At 41.3% G+C, this 11,529-nt stretch overlaps 1 protein-coding gene across 10 annotated transcripts in view; it reads right to left on the bottom strand.

Moving 5' to 3' along the window:
* CSNK1G1 (casein kinase 1 gamma 1) overlaps positions 1–11,529 on the bottom strand; it is a 207,743-nt gene that overhangs the window by 45,229 nt on the left and 150,985 nt on the right. For all 10 annotated transcript variants that reach the window (XR_001371436.2, XR_333511.2, XR_333513.2 and 7 more), the window contains 2 exons: positions 4,872–5,023; positions 2,994–3,228 (listed from right to left, as the gene is read on the bottom strand). Coding sequence is in view for 6 of the 10 variants with exons in the window: in XM_006141734.2 (XP_006141796.1) it covers positions 2,994–3,228; positions 4,872–5,023 (387 nt within the window). In the remaining 4 variants the exon portion in view is untranslated. The remainder of the gene's footprint in view (positions 1–2,993; positions 3,229–4,871; positions 5,024–11,529) is intronic.

The raw sequence follows: 11,529 nt of genomic DNA, 5'->3' as shown, positions 1-11,529 counted from the left end.
ATAACCATCCCCCCTGGGGAGTGATTTCTCACTTTCTATCTTTCTTTGTCTCTCTGGTAAGCACACATGCCCTATAGCGTAAAACAAACAAACTAACTCTCTCAAAAAAAAAGTAAAAAAAGAAAGTACACTACAGGATAAATTAAGAAAGGAAAGACAACTCTCTAAGTAACAGTTTAAAGAAAGGTGGTCATGGGAACCAGCAGTTAGCATAATGGCTATGTGGCTGGACTCCCATGTAGTTGACCGCAGTTCGCGTCCCTGACCCGGTGGCTTAAAACTCACACCGGGCATGTGTGCGTGCGTGCCCAAGATCCCGAGAGGAGAATGGAGGAGAAGGGATTGTGGTGTGACCATCCCCCCTGGGGGATGATTTCTCGCTTTCTGTCTCTATGTCTCTCTCTGTCTGTCTGGCGAGCGCATGCGCCCTATAGCGAAAAAAAAACTCTCCAAAAAAAAAAAAAAAAAAAAATAGGTGGTCCTTAATGGGAAGGGACATACTCTGACAGAGAGGAAAATAACCTAAAACTGAGTGATGCACACCAATTGAAATCATCTTTAAAGGAATGAAATAAAACATCAAGACCAGGGCCAGCAGGTGGCGTGGTGGTAAGGGCATTGGATTCCACACAGCCAACTCCATGGTTCGAGTCCTGGACCAGTGGCTTGAAACACATGCTGAGTGTATGGGTATGCATGTCCCAAATCCCAAGAAGTGACTGGAGGAGAAAGAACTGCGGTGTTGGGGACATTTCTTACCACCTGCAACTCACCCACCCCCTGTGCATGTCCCCATGGCAAAAATTTAAACCCAAACTAACAAAATCCTCCCTCCCCCCCAAGAAAAAAACTCCGGCAAGACCAACAGAAGCTTTGGTCTACATGGCTTCTCTAAAATTTATAATAAAATGTATATAATTGAAATTTTAAAAATTAGACAAAACGTTTGTTAACAGATCCTAAAGATATACAAATGAAACACAGAATAAGAAGTGTGAGTTGAGGCTTTCCACGAGGCAGGGCAGATAGAAAAACCACACTCTGCAGTTTCTCACACTGCACTACACCTACTCATCGCCTATTTTAATATCTACTTCCTGTAACAAGAGGCCCCAAGGCAATAAAAATTTCACAGGCTCAACTGCTAAATTTTACTTGAGCACTAGAGGGCGAAGCTCTCCACATTTTCAGTATTGATCAGGACTACAGAAAAAAGATTTCACGGCAAAGTCAGTTATAAAATATTTTTTTAAATTTACAACCCAGCTTTGCCCCATGGCCTAGTACTTAAGAGAGCTTACAAGGCTGACCGTGATTCAAATCTAGCCTCAGCAGCTTGAAAAGCATGCCAGGTAGACGCGTGTGCGTGCCCAAGATCCCAAGAGGGAGAAATGGAAAAGGGATTGCCACGTGACCATGCCACACTGGGTTGCTTGTTCCTCTTTCTACCCGTCTGGAGAGAGCTCATACTCTTTGGCAATTAAAAGAAAAAAAGGATGAAGTAATAAAGTAACATCAAGTACTGATTGGAAAACAGCTATGGAATATGGACAGAAGGAAAAATGCTCCCTAAGACATGTCAATGACCTAGGACTTGGCTTATCCTTTCTATTAATTTAAGTCAGTTAAATTGAGCACGGCTGAGTCATCAACTTTGAGTTGCAGTTTCCTAATCTGAAAATAAAGTTGTTGACTTAGATTATGTGAGAGGCCATTTCCCAGCTCTAAAATTTTAAAAGAATGAATAATAACTTAAGCTACTAGGGCCTTTCAAAAAAATAATGTCTGAAAACCAGAACACCTTTGTTTTGAAGAACTTATTTTTCCGTTTATTTAAAATATATAAACGTAACAGCTGTTCCCAATGAGTCCTGCTGAGAAATCCAATGCAGAACACTCTACCCTAGAGATTTATTGCTTTTATTAGTTAGACACATGGTAGGTGTAGTTTGGAGATCCTTTTGGCTTTTATTTACAAGCCAGAGGGGATGTTCACTAGCCAGGGAGAACAGAGAGAGGGAGAAATCACTCAAAGGCTGTGGCCACGCCACAATCCCTTCTCCATTTGTCCATCTTGTCAGGATTTGGGGCATGTATATACACACACCTAGCTTGTTTTTCAAGCTGCTTGAGCCAGGAGGATTCAAACTGCGGTTGGCTCTATGTGATTAAATTCCTTAACCCCTAGGCTGAGGGACTGCGGGACTGGCCTGGGGAATCTTTCTAATTTATGTCCTATATAATAATTTTTGATGACTCTAAAATGAATTTTCCTAACTTAAGTATATTCTTCAAAGCAAGTTATGTCAGTCTGTTGGTTACCTGCCTAATATTCACTCTCCTCCCTCTTCCTTAATATCAGAAATTCTCAGGACCAGCAGATGGCATAGCAGTTATATTGCCAGACTCCCACATGGCCAACTGTAGTTTGAGTCCTGGCCCTGGTAGCTTGAAACTCACACTGGGCGCATATCTGTATGTGCCCAAGATCCTGGGAGGTGAATCCTGGGAGGTGAATGGAGGAGAAGGGATTGATGTGACCATCACCCCTGGGGGTGATTTCTCACTGTCCCTCTCACTGTCTTGGTCTCTCTCCTTCTGGTGAGCACATGCACCCTAAGACAAAAACCTCTACAAAAAAAGAAAGAAAGAAAGAAAGAAAGAAAGAAAGAAAGTCAGGACTTCTCATTTTTGCAAATAGCAACTTTCCCGCTGTAACTCCCTAGCATCCCTTAATAACAGAAATGATCATGAAATAGAAGCAGAAATCACTGCCAAGAAACTAAGCATCTGGAAACATACGTAAAGATCAAGTAGACAGTGGGATACTATGGACAGTCACTAACTTACCATCTCAACCTCTCAAGTGTAAATGCCTTACTTGGCAAAGCATGACAACCACAAGCTGTGGTGCACAATGGAGATGAAAGTGTTACTGGAATAAAAGTTGTTCTAATGACCTGGCCCTTTCACGGAACAGAAAATAAACACACCTTTGCCAAGATGCGTGTTGATAGACATATATCTTGCAGTTCCAGTTAGACTTTTGTGCTCCCTATAAGGTATGTGTTTTTTGGTTTCAGGGTCAATGTATTCCTTGGCCAGTCCAAAGTCTATAATGTGTATGACATGCTCTTTCTTATTGCCTTGTCGGCCAATCAGGAAGTTCTCTGGCTTGACATCTCGGTAAATGAGATTCTTTGAGTGCACATATTCCATTCGAGAAAGCTAGAAGAGAAAAATAAAATTATAAAAATACTGTAAAGAAATACATTGGGAAATTATACCAAAACATTTTTTCAGTCCAAGGTTTTCATTCCTAAAATAAAAATAAAAGTCATGTACTTCAACACCCAGAGTCACTTTACAGTCTTGTAAACCAAAAGTATTTTCAATTTATAAATATATACATAACAAATATGAAGATTAGGAAAATAAAGTGAATAGTACAGTCCAAATAATACAATTTTTACATGATAATGTCATAATTTGTAAATGACAAATAGGTTAGTTTTGTTGTTTTTTTCAGTGCTACTTTAGAAAGTAAATGTCTGGGAGAAAAAGTGTTCTCAGGTAGGAGACTGGACTGTCAGCGGCCTCTGAGACAGTTGCCATTGCCACACTTGCCTCTTGTCCCCATCTTTATATCCTTAGTTGGTCAAGGTGCCCTAATCCAGCTCTCACTGCTTTTGAAATAAGGAAAGTGAGGCCCAGAGAAGTTACCTCTGGCCTGATATCACATAGCTAGTTTGTACAGACAGGACTGCAGTTTTTCTGTTAACATAAATAGAACCCAAAATAAAAGTAAATTTTTTTTTGAGAAAAATATTTTTGCTATAGGGCATGTGTGCTCACCGAGAGACAGAGAAAGAGATGGACAGACAGAAAACAAGAGATCACCCCCCAAGGGGATGGCCAGGTCACAATCCCTTCTCCTCCAATCTCCTCCTAGGATTTTGGGCACACACGCACACACACCCAGCGTGAGTTTGAAGTCTCTGGGTCTGGGACTTGAACTGCAGTTGGTCATGTGGGAGTCCAGCGACGTAACCATTACGCTGTCTGCTGGTCCTAATGAAATTATTTCAAGTTTCATTACATATTTCTATGTATAAAGCTTTTCTATTATTCATTATAGAAAAGAGAATCTCAGACATCTGAATTTTGGGCACAAAATTCAAAGTCAATTTTCCAACAAAAATTTTACTGTACACTGGGTGAGACCCCTGCCATGGCAAACAAAGGTGCATCTTCCGTATTGTGTCCTTCCCGTAAGGGGCTGACAAGTGTCTCAAAGGAGACTGACTACTCCTTAAGCTGTCTCAGTGTATAATTTCATGGGAGGTTTAATAGCTGCTGCCTCTACAGCTGTATGAGGCCCTGTGAATACTGGAGGCCAGAGAACTAAGGCAAATTCTTGGAATCTGAGCATACTTTGGAAACTGACTTGTTAGTGCAGAGGGTTAGTTCTCCGGTCTTTCTTTGGATGCATCTGGAAAGGGAAAGGGAAGACATGACAAAACCTTTCAGCTACATATTTAAAACCTATAAATAAAACACAGAAGAAACTATTTGCATGTGTACATCCTCACCTAATCATTCTTTTTCTCTCTTAATCTAAATTATATGCTTCACTTCAGTTAAGGGAATGGTATTGCTCCAAGGTGCAAATTCTTAAAATAGAGCAAACTACAGATGCAGTGTGACTCCTCTGAGTTAACCTTTTCTGTCCCGCCATCACCCTAGAATGCTGTCAAATCTGTAAGTGCTAATAATTCTCCAGGTGTTGCTAAAGCTAGTAAATCACCAAAGGCATACAAGAATATGGTTCAGGATGCCCGATCGTCTCCCAGACAGCAACACTAACTTACCAACTGGATGGCTATCATTAATACAGTCTTCAAGGTAAATGTTCGGTCACAGAGGTCAAACAAGTCCTCCAAGCTAGGGCCAAGGAGCTCCAACACCATGGCATTATATTTCCCACATGGTCCAAAGTAATACACCTGTGGGAGACCTTCACCTGAAAGCAGAGAGGATAAGGGGAACAGATTGGGAGACAAACAAAACAAAACAAAACAAACAAACAAACAAAAACAACATAATGTGAGCCAACTGCATTAGCACTGAGTAAGATATAAAGAAAGTACAATTTGTGAGATTTCCCTTTTCTTTCATAGTGCCTCCTGGAAAACTTAAATTGAGTGCAATAGCTTCAGTGGGAACTAATAATGGGTGGGAAAGGCTAAGTCATTGCACAGTATGTTCAAATAAGCAGTTACTTAATACCAAAGTGCTAAAGGCATTTCCACTACACTACTAAGTCAGAGAATGGTCCCTGATCCATTACTGGACTGGAGTGTAAACTATTCTTCCCAAAGGATGCCTGAAAGTGCAGTGCCATAAAAGGTTCAAAGGATGGCTCACTGAGCTCAAAGGCCAGGCTAATAGGCCCTGCTGCATTAGCTGGTTTCATTAGCACTCTCTATGCTTACTGCTAAAGCCACATGGAGCTGTTTCAAACTGCTGCCCCACAGAGAAGGCAACTGAAGGGGCAAGGTCACAGAGGGTACAGTCTGGCCCCAGGCCAGCACAATTGGCCTTCTTTTCACAGGAATTCCCTGTAGTTTTCTGGTTTCTGTCAGTTGGAAAAAGGTCAATGGACACTTAGTGTTTGGCTGATGCTAAATAATTATAAAAAGGAAAAAGGGAAAAAAAAAATACAAGACCGAGTTTTCCCCAGACTTGAAATTCATAGCATAACAAGTCAAAATATAGACTTTATTTTTTCAAAAAACCTAAATAGCAACTTTTAAATCAATTTCCTTCCTAAAGTACATTGTAGGGACCAGTAGATGGTGTAATAGTTACATCATTGGACTCCCACGTAGTCAACCATGGTTTGGGTCTCAGACCCAGCAGCTTAAAACTCACACCAGGCATGTGTGCATGCACGTCCAAAAATTCTGAGAGAATGAAGGAAAAGTGACAGCAGCTTGGTCATAGCCCTGAGAGGTGATTTCTCACTTTCTGTCTGTCTCTCTGGTGAGAGTATGCGCCCTATAGCAAAATTCTCTCTTTCAAAAAATTAAGTACGTTATAAATATGAAGAATTCAGTAAATATGTACAATATTAACTCGTAGCATAAAAACTGGATGTTAATGAGAATATAGAAGACTTATTTTTTTTGAGAGAGAGAGAGAGAATTTTGTTATAGGGCATTTGCGCTTGCCAGAGAGACAGAAAGAAAGAAATTACCCTCTGGGGGATGGCCACGACTCAATCCTTTCTCATCCATTCTCCTCTTGGGACTTTGGGCATGCACGCACACATATGGGGTGTGAGTTTCAAGCTGCTGAGTCCGGGACTCAAACCGCAGTCGGTCCTGTGGGAGTCCAGCAACATAATCATTACTCTGTCTGCTGGTCCCACAGAAGACTTTTTAAAGAACCTGGTCTCATAGAGCAGGAACATTTCCAACGTACATATTTATGTGTACCATGGTGTAGAGGGTACACATACACTGTGGATTACTGCCTACGTCTGTCTCTACGCTTTTTAGATAACGAAAGTTTCTCCGTCTTCCCATTCCCGCTTTATTTGTATGGGTCAGACAGAGGCAGGGGTGATATGTACCTAATACGTCCTTCTTTCCAGGGCAGGTCTTGTCTATCCAGAGTTAATGTGATTCATCACTGTAACATGTACATAATGCTGTAGTACTTTATGCACAGTATTTGTCTATCATGTTCCACTTTTCCCCTTTATTCATAATACGTGTGTGTATGTGTGTGTGTGTGTGAGTGTGTGTATGAAAGAGCAAGAGAGATAGAGAGAGAAAGGCCTTTGTCACCAGGTCCAGTCACATTGCCATCCCCTTCTGGAATCCAGTCAGATCTTGGCACGTGTGCATGTGCCTGGAGTGTCTCAGGCCAACTGCTGGCGGTTAAAACCAAGGTCACTAAGCGGGATCCAGCTCCTCCTGAGCAGTGCGTGACTACTGTGCCATGGAGCCTAGCTAGTACCAATGAAGACAGTATATTCTGCTCTTGCTCAGCTCAATCAATTTCCTTCGTAGTTGTTCTGATTCTCCCAATTTCCAAAGAAAATAGGATTTAATTCGAGGTGTCTTTTTTCCCTGTTGTTTTGAAGAACTTATTTTTCCGTTTATTTAAAATATATAAACGTAACAGCTGTTCCCAATGAGTCCTGCTGAGAAATCCAATGCAGAACACTCTACCCTAGAGATTTATTGCTTTTATTAGTTAGACACATGGTAGGTGTAGTTTGGAGATCCTTTTGGCTTTTATTTACAAGCCAGAGGGGATGTTCACTAGCCAGGGAGAACAGAGAGAGGGAGAAATCACTCAAAGGCTGTGGCCACGCCACAATCCCTTCTCCATCTGTCCATCTTGTCAGGATTTGGGGCATGTATATACACATGCCTAGCTTGTTTTTCAAGCTGCTTGAGCCAGGAGGATTCAAACTGCGGTTGGCTATATGCGATTAAATTCCTTAACCCCCTAGGCTGAGGGACTGCGGGACTGGCCTGGGGAATCTTTCTAATTTATGTCCTATATAATAATTTTTGACGACTCTAAAATGAATTTTCCTAACATAAATATATTCTTCAAAGCAAGTTATGTCAGTTGCATATCTGTACACGCCCAAGATCCTGGGAGGAGAATGGAGATTGATGTGACCATAACCCCTGGGGGTGATTTCTCACTTTCCCTCTCACTTTCTTGGTCTCTCTCTCTTTTGGCGAGCACATGCATCGTAAGACAAAAACCTCTACCAAAAAAGAAAGAAAGAAAATCAGGACTTCTCATTTTTGCAAATAGCAACTATCCTGCTGTAACTTTCTAGCCTCCCTTAAACAATAGGAATGATCAATGAAATGAAAGCAGAAATCACTGGGTGGGGTGCTTCTAACAAAAGCCTGTCAAAGGAGCTGCCATAAGTGAGAGGTGTGACCCTGAGGAGGTAGGACAGCCCTAAGATCGGATAGAGCAGACAAGGGAAGAAGCTGAATCCCCATGGCTATGGAGTAATAGCACCAATGCTGGGCTTCCCTTCCCTCTAGATTTTTTTATCTGATGGAAAAATCAAACTCCACCTTCACTGAGCTGTTCCTTGGTTTTTATTTTATTTAGACAGGGCCTTGCTATCATGATGCTCCTGGTCTCAGATTTCTGAGCTGCTAGGACTAAAGGTGTGAACCACTATGTCTGGACTTGAGGGTGGGATGAGAACGGACCCTCGGTCTCCTCACACTGCCCAGTAAGGGCATTTCCCAGGGTGCACTACCACAGCTGGGTCTGGATTTTTTCTTTTTTCTGGAGAGGTTTTTGCTATAGGACGCATGCACTCGTCAGAAAGACAGAGAGAGACAGAGAGATAGAAAGCAAGAAATCACCCCCCAGGGGGGACGGCCATGCCGCAATCCCTTCTCCTCCATTCTCCTCTCGGGATCTTGGGCATGCACGCAAACATGCCCGGCGTGAGTTTAAGCCACCAGGTCTGGGACTCGAACCGTGGTCAACTACATGGGAGTCCCGTGACATAGCCATTATGCTAACTGATGGTCCCCTGGATTTTTTTCTTAAATAGCCGAATTTAATCCTAATTAATAAAAACATTATTTCTTTAGTTGGTTAAAGTAAAATCTGTATACAATCTCCTCTTCCTAAAGCACAAGCTAAAAGCCAGGCATGCTTGAAAACATAATATTGGCATAATTTCCTAGACTTGTTGCCAATACTTAAGGGTCAGCTGAAATGAGAAAAATAATCTTCTTCTTGACAATCTTTAGAAACAAACATAGGCATCTCTAGTCAGAAGTTTCCATATTTACAAAGAAATCACAAAATCATTTTGGGTTTGGGTATGTCTAATTCTTAACTACGTCACTCCTAACTAGGAACTTCAAAAAACGAAGAGTTCCTGCTTGCTGCATTATTGTTTTTATCAGGTACTGCAAAACCTCATAACACCCTGGCAGGCTTCAGGATACTCAAAATAATGTCTAGACCTCTGAGTGGTTTTGAAGCATTTCTGGGAGAGGGATTAGGTCCAAGATTCTAGTGTAGAAAGAGCTCAAACCAGAATCTTTAGTCAGGTATCTGCTTCTGCTACCAGCTCGAGCAAATTCCACTCCCTCTGGGTTAGCGTCTTCATTTGTAAAGAGGATAGATTGAGACCAGTTCCTCCTTTTATTTATTTATTCATCAATAAAATCAGATTGACTGATTTAAGGTCTTTGCCATAGGGTATGTGCACTTGTCAGAAACAGAGTGAAAGTGAGAAATCACCCCCATGGGGGATAGCCACACTGCAATCCCTTTTCCACCATTCTCCTGGGATTTTGGACACCCACATGCACGCACACACCCGGTGTGGTTTTCAAGCCACCAGGTCCCAGACTAGAGTAACAGTAATAGTCGGCCATGTAGGAGTCTAATGCCTTAACCACCATGCCACCTGCTGGCCCCAGGACTGGTTCTTTTTATATCCAAATTCTGATTATGGCTAAGACATCCTTCTAGTCACCTTGTAGGTTCTTCTCCTTAAAGCCACAGGACCAGTATGAGGCTGGCAGGTGGCATGGTGGTTAGGGATGCTGGACTCCCACATGGCCGACCTCAATTCAAGCCCCGGGCCTGGCAGCGTTCTCTCTCTCTCTCTCTCTGGTCAATTAAAATAAATGAATAAAATAAAGTTAAATAAAATACTTTTTTGAAAAAGTCACAGGACCAGTATGAAAGAAATTTGCCTGCAGGTTATATGAATGTGTGTGGTGCCAATTCAGATGTATGCTGGTAATGGTACTCAACTGCAGTATGTCTATAAGAAACACTTCTAAAACTTAAAAAGTAAACATAGCTCTACAAATGATTCTGATGTAAGACATCAGCAGCAAAAACACTGTACCTAGAGAAGAGAAATAAAGAGTACCGGCTCATTTCATGACTAATACATCACGAGAGCGCAAAATACACTGACAAACCAGTTTCTTCCACGAGTTCTTTTACACCAGATAAACTGGACTCAACACATTCTGAAGAGAAAAGCCTAGTTAAAAGATTTGTCCATTTAAACTTTCTTAGGTATGACAGAAAATGTTCTGCCAAGTATGGAAGGCTCTCAGAGAGATACAGCTGTAACTTATTAGCACGCTCTGTACAGGAAGATGCCCACGCAAGTTCCATTCTGTGCCTGGTTTTCCACATAACTGCCCATAAAGTGGTCAGTGCCGGTGGCTCTAAAGTCTAAAACACAGGCCCACCCTGTTCATGGGTTGCCACACTGTAATGGTTTATCGTCTGGGCTACATTTAAATAAAAAATCCTGTATAGTTCACTCTTCTTTAAGCAGAGTCATCTTGAATCCACTGCTTAAGAAAATTTTAATTAATCAACATTATGCCGTGGAATCCTTTAATAAAATTGAGGGTAATGGCAGAGCCTTAAATGTAACAAAACGCTATACGTATGGTAAACAAAGTACTCCTTGTAATTGAGGGAATGGAAGTAGAACAGGGGAGCTAGGCAAGGTAAAAACACACTGACTTCTTTGATCTAGGTCACATCAGAAACGAAGAGAGTCTACAAATTCTCATCTGCTCTGGATATAATGTACTAGGGAGGTCTCCCTCCTAAGTTGGTCATTTGAATAACAGCCTGGGAATGAAAGAAATGAATTCTGAATTTTACTTTCCTTAAGGATTTCCAACAGAGTTCGTATTTTCTTTAACCACAGGTTAAGTATCTTATAAACTTAAACTTGAAGTTATGTACACACTGCACATGTTCCCTGAGTACTAGCAAACGGCGTGTCCACCCATGGGTAATACGTGCTCAGAAGCCCCGCTGGACGTGTAGCTCACACACCTATCAGGCTGCACACAGCAGAAAGTGAGCCTCACAACGCTACGGCTAATTTTCAGTCTGTCATAAATTTGACTTGGGTTAAACACACCAAATCAAGGATAATGGCTTCTTTATTATCCAAGCTGTTACCCAAAAAGATTCCATCATGCATTATGAACAGTAACTACTCTAAATAGAGATATTTTTAAATGCACATCAGGCTGAGAACTGAAATAGAACCACCTTGAAGCTTTTGGTAACTTGATCTGTTTTGCTGCCTAATAATTAGCCTTTTATCCTTTTTAAAAACTGTATTACCTAACTGTGAAGCAAAATCAAGTAAATCCCAAACCTACATTAATACCTAAATGTAAAAAACATTTCTAACATTTCAGTGTAAGAAGGAAGTATATATTGGTGAGGGCTGTCTTCTAAAGTCATGTAGGAGAAACCTTTGAAGGACACAGAGACTTTGGCAAGTCCCTTCTTTTGCTTTGTTAATAAAATTTACTTCTTTATGAAAACAGGATGGGTTTCTCCCAAAATTCAATTCTTCCTCTTCACAATTTCATCAGTGGGAGTGGCTTCTAGCACAAATACTAAGTATTCTGTGTATTTGTGAGAGATCGGGGAATTACTAACACATGGGCAATTACC

Source organism: Tupaia chinensis, unplaced genomic scaffold (assembly GCF_000334495.1).
Source record: "Tupaia chinensis unplaced genomic scaffold, TupChi_1.0 Scaffold000063_1, whole genome shotgun sequence".
Lineage (NCBI taxonomy): Eukaryota > Metazoa > Chordata > Mammalia > Scandentia > Tupaiidae > Tupaia > Tupaia belangeri.
The sequence above is the reverse complement of the archived record's forward strand: the minus strand, read 5'-3'. Positions and strand labels throughout refer to the sequence as shown.